At 49.3% G+C, this 12,378-nt stretch overlaps 1 protein-coding gene across 6 annotated transcripts in view; it reads right to left on the reverse strand.

Annotated features, from left to right (window-relative positions):
• vit (vitrin) overlaps window positions 1-12,378 on the reverse strand; it is a 163,073-nt gene that overhangs the window by 13,534 nt on the left and 137,161 nt on the right. For 3 of the 6 annotated variants that reach the window (XR_009514377.1, XM_059982193.1, XM_059982196.1), the window contains 8 exons: window positions 10,485-10,679; window positions 9,266-9,325; window positions 9,119-9,184; window positions 8,794-8,862; window positions 6,856-6,924; window positions 4,529-4,585; window positions 2,643-2,699; window positions 791-938 (listed from right to left, as the gene is read on the reverse strand). Coding sequence is in view for 5 of the 6 variants with exons in the window: in XM_059982193.1 (XP_059838176.1) it covers window positions 791-938; window positions 2,643-2,699; window positions 4,529-4,585; window positions 6,856-6,924; window positions 8,794-8,862; window positions 9,119-9,184; window positions 9,266-9,325; window positions 10,485-10,679 (721 nt within the window). In the remaining variant the exon portion in view is untranslated. The remainder of the gene's footprint in view (window positions 1-790; window positions 939-2,642; window positions 2,700-4,528; window positions 4,586-6,855; window positions 6,925-8,793; window positions 8,863-9,118; window positions 9,185-9,265; window positions 9,326-10,484; window positions 10,680-12,378) is intronic. The other 3 variants (XM_059982195.1, XM_059982197.1, XM_059982194.1) reach the window with 2 other exon arrangements.

Raw genomic sequence — 12,378 nt, forward strand, 5'->3', positions numbered from 1 at the left:
AGAACATACCATGCAACAGCAGTGAAACAAACCCTGTTCTTGCCTCCCTCCCACACAAGCGCATACACGGTCCTCTAACCCCAGGGCAGGCAGTCTTCTGCATCCAGCCTCTGGTGGACTCGTGGATTCGCTCTGGCCATTGGGCCTTGACTTCTGGACTTCCAATTGGTGTTTGGACTCCAATCTTCGGTTTTAACCCAGGACTCACAGATAAGGACAAACACAGACACAAACTCCAGGCCTCAAAAACCAGAAAATCCTGAAAGCTAGGCCTTGAACTCCAGTGAAAGTGAGCTCTTGAACACCAGTCTCACTGACAATGGGACCCTGAAAGTTAGGCCTTGAACTCCGGTCTCACCGATGATGGGGCTCTGAAAGCTAGGCCTTGAACATCAGCCTCACCAATTATCAGACCTTGAATGTCCTTGCTGGCCTGCTGGCCTTCAAACATGGAGCAGAGACTTAGACTCTGCCCTGTCCTCCAATTCCCCCACATCCCTGTCTCTAAGAGATAACCTGATACTTAACTCAGTCCCCAAAACCATCCCATGGTCTGAGCCGCAACGTCAGCGGAGACCGCAGCTTGGTGCCATCTTGATTTGGTTTAAGGTGCTGGGATGTGGAGCAAAGAAACGAACTGCTGGAGGCAGAGGAATGTTTGACATGTCAGATCAAGATAAGTGACCAAAAGATAGTGGAGAAAGAGGTAGACCTTAAAGAAATAGAAATGTGACAGAGGGAAGGGAATCCGAGGGCTCAGGGTCTCGGGATTGCTTCTCACTCTACTCACCCAAACTGAACAATGCCGATGAGTGGACCCTCAATTCCAACATTGAGGGTTTCTGCCACACTCATCAAGAACTTCTTCTGAATTCCAAATCTTCGTCTTCCTATACTCCAGCTTCCGTCCACCAGGAACGCAAGGTCCACCTTGCAATCTACAAACAAAAACAGCAAACTGCAGGAGGAACTGGGCGGGTCAGGCAGCATGTGTGAGGGCAAAGGGGATGGTCAATACTTCAGACTGGGGTTGAGAATGTAAAGGGAGGATGGCCAATATAAAGAGGTGAGAGGACAGGCTGAAATGCGGGCTGGTAGATGGAAAAGGTGGGGGGGATTTGAAGGCATTTGGCAACATCATTGCCCAACCCAGGAGCAGGTAGGTGTTTAGAGCCTGTATTAAAGAATTTGTGCTTCTTTCACCAAGATACTGAGGCTGGTGTTTTCTTGTCTAGCCCCAAAACAGTGCTAGTGAGATGCTAGATTAGGTTCGGACACACAAAATACTGGAGGAACTCAGCAAGTTAGGCAGTACCTATGGTGGGGAATAACAGTCGATGTTATTATCTTGCAGTATTATTTACCTGCACTGTACTATCTCTGCAGTGGTTATACTTTATTCTGCATTCTGTTATTGTTTTCCCTTGTTCTAGCTCAAAGCACTGTATCATAGTTTGAACAGTATGCAAGACATGCTTTCCACTGGATCTCAGTACGTGTGACAATACCAATATCAGCACCAATTTCTGACATTCATAAGGATGGGAGGAAGTGTATGTGACAAACGATAATCCCCACAGATCTCTCTGCAGTCTCAGTTTTTCACTATGCTGTGGGAAGGAGGGGAGGGTTGATGTCCACACAGTGGGTAACACATCTGAGGTGGATAGGATCACAAGCAGTAATTGGCATTCGTATTAGTTTATCAATGTCAAGTTCTGAGATACAGTGAAAGCTTGTCTTGCAAACTGTTTATACCGATCAAGTCATTACATAGTGCACTGAGGTCGTCAAAAACAAACACAAGAAATTCCACAGATGCTGGAAATCCAAAGCACGCACCAAGTGCTCGATGAACTCAGCAGGTCGGGCAGCATCTTTGGAGAGGAATAAACAGGTGACATTTCAGGCCGAGACTGCCTGACCTGCTGAGTTCCTCCAAAATTTTGTGTGTGTGCATAACTCTTCTCCTTAATGGACTGACTCTCCCCTAGCTTCGAAAGGTTGTTACCGAAAAGGACATTGGTTGGCTCTACCTTCCATAAGAACACAAGATATAGGAACAGGATTAGACCATTTGGCCCATCGAGTCCCTCCGCCATTGAGTCATGGCAGATTTCTTTTCCCTCTCAACCCCCCTTCTCCTACGTTTTCCCATAACCTTTGTTGCCTTGGCTAATCAAGAACCTACAAATCTCCACTTTAAATATACCCAATGACTTGGTCACTACAGCCATCTGCAGTGATGAATACCACAGATCTCCACCCTCTAGCTAAAGAAATTCCTCCTAATCTCTGCTCTACAGAGGTGTCCTTCTATTTAAAAGTTGTGTCCTCTGGTGCCAGGCTCTCCCACTTTTGGAAACATCTTTTCCACACCCACTTTATCTAGGCCTTTCAGTGCTCCCAACCAATAGCAGCCCAGGTTGGGAGTACACACGAGAGATCTGAGCATTGAAGTCTATGTATTCATTTTCCACAACCTCCAGAGATATGTACATCAAAATTCCTATCACCTGAAGCTCCCTGCTGGAAGAATTGGTTTGTAACACCAGGAGGTCCACACAGTCTGTGGTGAAAAATAACATTGCTCTGTTACTATACTGTTTAGAGTCAACAATGAGGCAAAAAAGTACAGATACTTGGATCTCCTTGGGAAATTGGCTCCTCGACAAATTCTTGATCTCTTGTGCCGAAACCTGGTTCAGGAGAAAACCTGAAATCAGTGTGTTTGCCAACAAAGACCCCTCCTCAACCTGAAACCCTTCCCCCCCCCCAGTCTTTTGTCAATGCATCCCAGCTAGTCAGGATATGATGTCTCCATTCAGATGTCATCAGAACATCCCGTTGGTCATGGTTCCAGTCTGGCCATGCCACTTGCCCAACCTCTTGAACATGAGTTGTCTATCTCAATCCATTCTCATGGGCCGTCCCATTTACCCAACACTACCATGCTCACTGACATCCACTGGCCTCAATATTGGCTGTGTGGGCTATGGGTGAGACATTGGAACAGTAGATAGTGTGGCTGTTTCACAGCAGCACAAACCCGGATTCAATCCAGACCTCTGGTGCTGTCTGTGTGGAGTCTGCATGTTCTCCCTCACACCCTGTGGGTTTCCTCCCATTGCCCAAAATGTAGATGTTTGTGGAGGGTGGTCAGGTGTTGAAGGATGGGAGGCATACAGGGTGCAAGGTGAGTAGTGGGCAGTGCTCAGTGATTATGGAAGGGTGAGGGCTGAGAAGTGTAGAGAAATCGGGTTGTGGAGTGATCTGGGGGGAGGGGAAGTGTTGTGGGGTCAGGGGTTGTGGCGGGGTCATGGACATCACTAGCTGGTGTTGTGCAATAGATTATTTCATCATGAGTTGGCACTGAGAACTGTTGGTGCGATCCAACAGCAAAATGTGTTGTTCACCTGTTGCTGTGGTACTGAAAACTTCCAATATTGCAGGTGCCTGGCATGATGTCTGTCTGCCGAATTATGTGGATTTTCTTTTCTTGTTAGTACCCCCCATCCCCAACACACTTTTAATTCACTTTCTTTTGCTTTCCTTCATTTTTCAGCGAACCCTGTGAGTTCAAAGGGATTGCAGAGCCGGGGACTGGTACTTAAAGGGATTGTGGAAATGGGGACTGGCATTGCAAGGGGGGATTGCTGGACCGGTGTTGAAAGGGGGTGCAGGACCGGGGACCAGTGTCGAAAGGGGATGTGGGACTGAGGACTGGCGTTGAAAGGGGGTGCAGGACCGGGGACCAGTGTCAAAAGGGGGTGCGGGACTGAGGACTGGCGTTGAAAGGGGGTGCAGGATCGGGGACCAGTGTCGAAAGTGGGTGCGGGACTGAGGACTGGCGTTGAAAGGGGGTGCAGGACCGGGGACCAGTGTCAAAAGGGGGTGCGGGACTGAGGACTGGCGTTGAAAGGGGGTGCAGGATCGGGGACCAGTGTCGAAAGTGGGTGCGGGACCGATGCTTAAAGGGGGTGCAGAAGCAGGGTGATGAGTTGAAAAGCAGTATGGGAACACCCAATTTAAAGGGAGTGTGTGAACTAGGGCACCGGTAGATCAGGAAGTAGAAACTGGTTGGCTGGAGGCCAATAACAGTTGGATAGCAGATTATAGAAACTGTACATAGTCTTAAAATCATGGTCTATAGAAAGAGAATCGGAGGAGAAAAAAAGCCATTCAGCCTATCTTGTCTGCTCCACCATCATAGCTGATTTATTTTCTCTCTCAACCCTATTCTTCTTCCTTCTCCCCATAACCATTACTAATCAAGAACCTATTAACCTCCAATTTAAATATACCCAATGACTTGGCCTACACAGCCTCTATGGAAGTGAATTCCACAGAGTCACCATCCTCCGGCAAAAGAAATTCCTCATCTCTGTTTCAAAGGGACATGCCTCTAATCTGAGGCTGTGCCCTCTGGCCATTTGCCCCATCCATTTTCCTGTTTTTAGTTTGTGGCTGTCTATTGCCTCATTGTACAGAGTACTTACCGAAACCACAGGACCAATGTTTAACTCACCTCTGGCGTCAAAGCCCGAATTCCAGAAATTAATTTCTGTTTCATCAGTGTTGTGATCTGGAGGAGAACAAGACAGCCTTGACAAGCTTAGGTCAGGTGAGGAAAACAAGTTGTGAGCATGCTTTAGAGGCCTGGGGGTGGTGTCAGGCGGAGACAGTGCTGCTGGGCTCCTGTCCGGCTAATAGTCCCTCAACACAATGTTTCCAGCATCCGAAACCATACCCAGGCCACACAGAACTCTACTGTAACACCTGTAGGTGCAGACAAGTTACTGAAGAACATTCCAGCTTTCCAAAATAAAAGGACAACAGTTATGAGACAAAATAACTCTCCCCCAAGTCAAAGCCGGTTAAATATTTGTATTATCCCAGTATATATATGTCACCATATATTACCTGAGATTCATTTTCTTGTAGCCATTTACAGGAAAATAAAGAAATACAATTGAATTTATGAAAAATTATACATAAACACTTACAAACATCCAACATGCAAAGGAAGGCAAATTGTGCAAATAAATAAATAATGAGTTGTTGGCTCCTTGAAAGGAGTCTGTAGGTTGTGAAATCAGTTCAGAGTTGAGCTGGGTGGTTCGGGAAGCTAATGATTACAGGGTAATAACTTCCTGCATGTGGCGGTGTGGGTCCTAAGGCTTCTGTACCTCCTGCTCAGTGGCAGGGAGGTTGAAGAAAAACCCAGCATCCATCCACAGACAAACCCCAGTCCAACTAATCAATTGAATAACATCTTCCAGTAGAGGAAGGTTTAAGAAAGCCACAAACTTGTGCTGTGCTGCTACATTTATTTAGAGATACAGCCTGGTTACAGGCCTTTCTGGTTTATGTGACCAGCTAACCTAGTAATCTGTACGTCTTTGGAATACGGGAGTAAACCAGAGCACTGAGAGGTAACTTCAGAAAAACTTCATGTACTTAGCAACGAGAGCAAGGTCTGTTTCCTGGTGCTCTGAGCCCTTGACCTTCAATGAAATATCGACAAGTTTTAGTGGTGTAACTCCAATACATGGCCAAGCTAACCGTATTGGGGATTTTCTGATTCCCAGCGCCCCCCTTCTAGGGCTGGTTGCCTCTATGTTTGTCAGCCATTAAGATCATCAGGAGAACGTGCATATACACAGCTGTGAAATCTGGCACAGGATGCAGTCAATAAATGAAAATACAGTGCAACAGTCTGAAGAACCAAATGTCCATGAACCTGGATCCTGCGCTCTCTGATCTGCCAGATTAAATAGAACATAGGAATTGTGAAACAGTATCTGATCAGCACCTGTCCATTTCACCACCATCTATCCTCCAACCTTATTCCCCTACCTTCTCACTCCAACCTCATTCTCCTACCTTCTCACTCCAACCTCATTCTCCTGCCTTCTCACTCCAACCTCATTCTCCTGCCTTCTCACTCCAACCTCATTCCCCTACCTTCTCACTCCAACCTCATTCTCCTGCCTTCTCACTCCAACCCCATTCCCCTACCTTCTCACTCCAACCTCATTCTCCTGCCTTCTCACTCCAACCCCATTCTCCTACCTTCTCACTCCATTCTCCTACCTTCTCACTCCAACCTCATTCTCTTGCCTTCTCACTCCAACCTCATTCTCCTACCTTCTCACTCCAACCTCATTCTCCTACCTTCTCACTCCAACCCCATTCTCATGACCGTGTGGGTTTCCTCCGGGTGCTCAATCTACTCCCACAGTCCAAAGACGTACTGGTTAGTAGGTCAATTGACTGCTGTAAATTTTCCTGTGATGAGGCTAGTGTTAAATAGGATGGTTGCTGGGCTGTGCAGTTCACTGCTCTGTAAGGACCCATTCCGCATTCCATCTCTTAATAAAATTAAACATTGTGCTTGCCTTATTTACTACTGCCCATTAACCTGCAGGTAGAGCAACATAGTAGATTATCAATTAACTTAATGCTGTTACACCACCTGCAACCCAGGTTCAATTTCACCACTTCTGTAAGGAGTTTGTATGTTCTCCCAATGAGTGTGTGTGTTCCCTCCAGGAATTCCAGTATCCTCCTACATTCCAAAATGTAGAGGTTAACTGGCCACAAGGGTGTATTAGGGCAGTGTGGGGCTTGTCGGGCTGGAAGGGCCATTTCTGTGCTGTATCTGTAAATAATTTTAAAATATAATATAAACCTTTAAGGGAATCCTGAATGAGTACTCCCATTCTCCTTGTCCCCACAACTTCAGAATTCTCTCCCCATTCTCTCTGTGCAATGCAGCCTACTTATCAGGCTTGAATTAGGCTCTTTTATTTAACTGGCACCTCCTGGATTAATAATAGCAAGTGTACTTACTGTGAGCGCCCTCACCGAGGCCCAGGACCCACTTCTGGTAGTCAGAGAGCCCAGGAGTAGAGCTGTAAGCTGCAAGTGTGACAACAGTTAGCCAGGCCAGGTCTCCTGCCCATGGAGAGGAGAGTCAGGGCATGTAGTGGGTTTCCTGCCTGCCTGTGCCAAGGTCGGATTATCGGACACAGACTGTCAACAGGGCAGAAGGAAGGCTCCCCTAACCCCGGGTGCTCGATCAAGATCAACCCAGCAACAGCGGTCAGTAGCTCCTCCATTTTGGTCAGAGACTACTGGACGTTCTGAGAGGATTTTGGTAGGTCAGAGACTAAACTTGCGGCAGAGATTGACCACACATTCCCTCATGGCAACTCACTCCTGCAGGACTAGGGTAGGTGGGCCAATCTATCCACTCCTTCACTCCCAATACTACAGAGGTGGGGGCTGTTTTTGATGCGGGAATTCCACCCCATCTGTACCCATCAGCTCATTTCCCCAAACCCACCCCCCCCCACCTGAACCCATAGCCTCATCTCCCCATCACTCTAATCTCACCCTTCCCACACCCCCACCGGACCCATCTTCCCCATCCTACACAGAACCCTCATCACCCACCCGTGATATCCATTACCTGCCCCTATCCTACCCCAGCCTGTGCCTATCTTGAGATGCACCCACCTAAACACCGCCCTGAGCCACACACACTCCATCCCAACCCCGTGAAGCTGAAAGGGAGTTCCAGTCCCTCCCTCCGCGTGTGCCTGGGTCCCTGGAGGGAGCCAGGGGTCTGGGTGACCTGGGTTATTTGGGGTCTTCTTGTCAGTCCAGGTGTAAGCAGGGTTGGTGGCCAGCTCAGAGCTGTCAGCTGGAGACAGAGAAGACATCTGTAAGACATCACGCGTCGGAGCCGGGAAACTCTGGGGCAGTGGGGCTGGGAACCATCGTGCTTCAGGGGCTGGGGGACGCTCCATTGAAACACCCTTTCCCATTAACCCACAGTGGACAAACAGACACAGGCAGAGGACACCCTCACTCCCACAGACATTCTCTCTCAGATCCCCCCCCCCCCCCCGACTCTCTCACATAGAGACTCTCAGTTTCTTTCAAAGTTCAGAAGTATGTTTACTATCGAAGTACATGTGTGTCACCAGATACAGGTCTGAGATTCATTTTCTTGTGGACAGTCTCAATAATTCCAATAACAGAATCAATGAAAGACAACTCTACACATGCAAAAAGAAATAATAATAATAATAATAAATAAGCAATTAGGTATCAAGAGCATCAGATGAAGAGACCTTGAAAGTGAGTCCACAGGTTGTGGAAACCATTCAGTGATGAGGCGAGTGAAAATGAGTGAAGTTATCCCCTCTGGTTCAAGATTCTCTCCCTCATTTAGAGACCCTCTCTCACCACACTCACAGAGACACACTGCTTCACACATAGACACTCACTGAGGCATGGCTGCTTCTCACACACTATCACACTCACAGACTCTTTCACACACTCAGAGCAGTGGTGTGGCCACTGCTGGTATAACCCCACCAAATGTGATCAGTTTTATATATGTCGTAGAATTATCAGTGATCTAAAATGCGATCAATCCTATTCCCTCTATTTTTCCGTTATGTTTATTTATTTATCTCTGTCACCATTTTGTCCCGGCACGATAATGAACTTCTCTGAAGAACACATTCTACTCTGTGAGATGTTTGAAGGAAAATCAACTTGTCTTTCTAGGCAACTTTATACAAAGTCAGTCGATATGCTTTACCACCAGTAAGGTACCCGTTTTGAAAGCCATGATCCTTGTTATAATGTAAAAAACAGAAGCAGGGCATAATGTGACGTGCTCTGTGCGAGAATGGCCTGTCTGCGTTCACAGACTGGCGCAGAGAGGCTGTGGAACCGAAACAGACAGACACCCCGCTGTCGCTGATCACTTACCCCGTGGTTTTACGGGAGCAATCAGCCAGTCCGATCTGGGCCGCGCCAAATGAGCCTGTCTGCTGAAACCTAGGGAGACGAGAGAGTGTGAGTGAAGCGACGGCGGCAAGCCACACGCCAGCAAATCAGAGAGGAAGGAGAAAGAGTGAGAGAGAAAAACAAAGAGGGAAGGAGAAAGAGAAAAGGAGAGGGAGAAAGAAGCAAAGTGGAAGGGGGTGTGATAGATAAAAGGAAGGATGAAGTTAGAATAAAAGAGGGAAAGATAAATGAAGCAAGGGGGCGAGATGGCGGAAGTCTGGAGCTCGGGCTGAGGCGGTTCACCCACCGTGAATGGGACCCAAGCCTCCCGCTCGTCGCATTGCGATGGCTGGCTCTGACCGATGGACCCCTGCTAGTGACAAGAGCAGGGCGTCAGATCAGAGTCTGATTCCAGTAGCACTGTTACCAGATTGCGGTGGGTTGTGCGAGGTACCTGCGTGTGGCAGAGGGTTGCTTCTGTCGGTGAATTCGGCCACTCCTGATTCACGGAGAGCTGGGGCGGGGGAGAAAAGATCACTTTGTCAGCCTGGAAGGGACGAACTCCGAGAATCACCGGTCACCTACCTGAGTGATGGGAGCCCGCTGCCTAGCGGAGAGAGACCGGTCGTTTGCAATGGGTTAACGCGGAATCAGAAAAAGTGTATCGTTGGCCTGAGTTCAAGACGTCTGTGATACAGACTGAGGGAAACCGTGGCCATCTCAACTGGAGCAGCTGGCTCATCAGTGTGTCCGGATGCACCGCTGTCTGATTGAGACACCAGGCGTCTCCGGGACCCTGAGGTGCTGCATCTCCGGCGTGTGGGAGTCGGACTCCGCGACCCCGAGTGGCGACGTACAGCCTCCAGAGAGAGGAGACCAGTTCAAGTTCACAGGTTTAAAGTAAATTTATTATCAAAGTCCATATACCTGTGAGATTCTTTTTTTGCAGGGAAAAATAAATACAATAGAAAAACTACACATAAACAGGCAAGGAGTGATAACCAACAGCAAAGGACAAACTGGGCAACTAAAATAACAACGAGAATGTGAGTTGTAGAGAGACCTTTACAGTGAGTCAGAGCTGAGGTGAGTGAAATTATCCACGCCTGAACCGGGTCATTGTAAGGTAAGAGAGTGAGGTGGGGGGGGGGGTAGTTAGAGAGAATATGAGGGGTTTAACCCTTATTTTGGGTGGTGGGGTGGAGATACGTCTCTACCAAAGGAGGGATGGATAAGGCGCTCCCTCCCTCCGCTAGCCTACGCCTCGGGTAAGGTGTAGTGCCAGCTCCCCCCCCCCCCCCACTCCGATCAGGGAGCAGGTAGTGGACGGTGCATACCACGAGTCCTGGTTATGTGACCACTGACGCCAGGCGGACAACCTCTAACGGCGAGGCCCACAAGAATGCAATGGCAAACCTTGCCGAGAAGAGCGTGGCAGATGAAAGGCCATGAGTGCCCAGGTCACACGGCGGGAACTCAGCGATGGTGACAATGAGTCCTTTCTTTGGCACCGCGGGCAGGGCGGCACTCCGGGCCACCTGTGATGCCCCGACCCAGGGGTAGAACGCAGTCCCGAGAGCGGTAGCGGCCGAGTGAACAACTTCCGAGACCGAAGAGTCGGGGTGGTCCCTGGCACCTCTAAAACAGCAAGTTTCCTGACCCCCAACACTCACCTGGTTCCATACCGCCCAGCAGGGATGGCCGGTGGGGGGCCGACTGTCGAGAGGTGTCCCTTGGCCAGGGTGGGTGGGCGGTGTGGGTTTCGAGTGGAGCCGGCGGCCGGGTGGTCACGGGTCGCTCGGTGTTGGGTTTGGTGGTCGACTGGGCACTGGTGGGAGCCGGCGGCCGAGTGGTCTTCAGCCTCCCTGCTTACAGCCGGAGAAAGGCAGGGTTAGCGAAGGAGAAAGCACTCACACACAAACCTCCCTCTCGCTCACACCCTCAGCTTTGCATCGGGATCCGACATCTTCTCACCCAACCCTCTCCACAACAGCACACCAGCCGTAAGGATTATACAGCTCAGGGGAACGAGTAAGCAACTGGCTCTGCAGCTCGAGAAGCTCCGGCTCAGAAGGGAGACTGATGAAGTGAGATAGGAGCAAAGGGGAGGTGGTCACCCCCAGATATAGGAGACTGTCAGGAGAGGGGGGAGGGAAAAGGCAGTCAGAGCAGAGTACCCCTGTGGGCGTTCCCTCAATAATAAGTTGTTGTAGGTGATGACCCACCCAGGGCAGGCAGGGGCGTGGGGGCACAGTCATCCGGTCTTTGGCACGGAGTCTGGCGCTGAGACTCAAAGGCGACAGGAGCGATACGAGGTTCCATAGTTAGAGGAACAGAGACGAGTTTCTATGAACGCGTGAGACATCGGATGGTATGTTGCCAGGGTTGGGGATGTTTTGGATCGGGCGCACGGTATTCCAAAGGAGGAGGGGGAGCGGCCAGAAGTCTTGGTACATATTGGCACCAGTGACATAGGTAGGAAAGGCGAGCAGGTCCTGAAGAGGGATTTTAGGGAGGTAGGTAGAAAGCTGACAGACAGGACCTCCAGGATTGCTGCCTGTGCCGCACACCAGTGAGGGTGAGAACAGGGTGATTTGGTAGATGAATGTGCGGCTGTGGAGCTGGTTCAGATTTCTGGATCATTGGGATCTCTCTGCGGATAGCATGACCCTGTTGCACCCGAACCTGAGGGAGACCAATATCCTTGCGGGCAGTTTAGCTTGAGATGTTCGGGAGGGTTTGGCGCGGGGGGGGGGGGGGGTGGGGAGGGGAGACCGGAGTAATAGTGCTGAGAATGGGGTAGTTGGTTAAGAAACAGAGACAGTGTATAGCGAGACTGCTAGCAAGGTCAGGTTTGCAGTGAAGAGGGTGGGTTGCCATGTAAAAGGGGAACAAAAAGCGAAAAGGTTCATGAGTACAGGACCGGCTCCAGGCAGTATACGGAACTTGTCGCAATGTTTGTATTGGTATGTATGGCGTTGTGGCTGAAAGAAGATTATAGCGGGTGTGGGGGGCTTAACATCCAAGGATACATACACGTCGTATGGAAAGGACGGGCAAGTAAGCAGAGGGGATGGGCTGGCTTTGTTGGTTAAAAATATGAAGTCAAATCCTCAGAAAGTTACTTCAAATGAGTGTAAAAGAAAGGAGAGAGAAGATTGTTGGAAAATGGTGCTGGAGAACAGTAATGGGGGACAAGGAAATGGCGGATGAACTGAATAAGTATTTTATGGGTACATCAGCGATTTAGATGATGGAATTTGCTGCCAAGATTGCAGATGCTACGAAGATTAGTGGAGGGGCAGGTAGTGTGGAGGAAGCTGGAAGACTGAAGGACAGGCAGATTGAGGAGTGAAAGGATTCTCATACGAGGACATTTGATGGCTCTGGATCTGTACTCGCTGGAATTTAGAAGGATGGGAGGAGAGGGTCTCATTGAAGCCTTTCAAATGTTGAAAGGCCTAGACAGAGTAGATGTGGAAAGGATGTTTCCCACGGTGAGGGAGTCTAGGACAAGAGAGTACAGCCTCAGCATAGAGGGGCATCCGTTTAAAACAGAGATGCAGA

This window comes from Hypanus sabinus, chromosome 10 (genome assembly GCF_030144855.1).
Source record: "Hypanus sabinus isolate sHypSab1 chromosome 10, sHypSab1.hap1, whole genome shotgun sequence".
NCBI classification, from domain to species: Eukaryota; Metazoa; Chordata; class Chondrichthyes; order Myliobatiformes; family Dasyatidae; genus Hypanus; species Hypanus sabinus.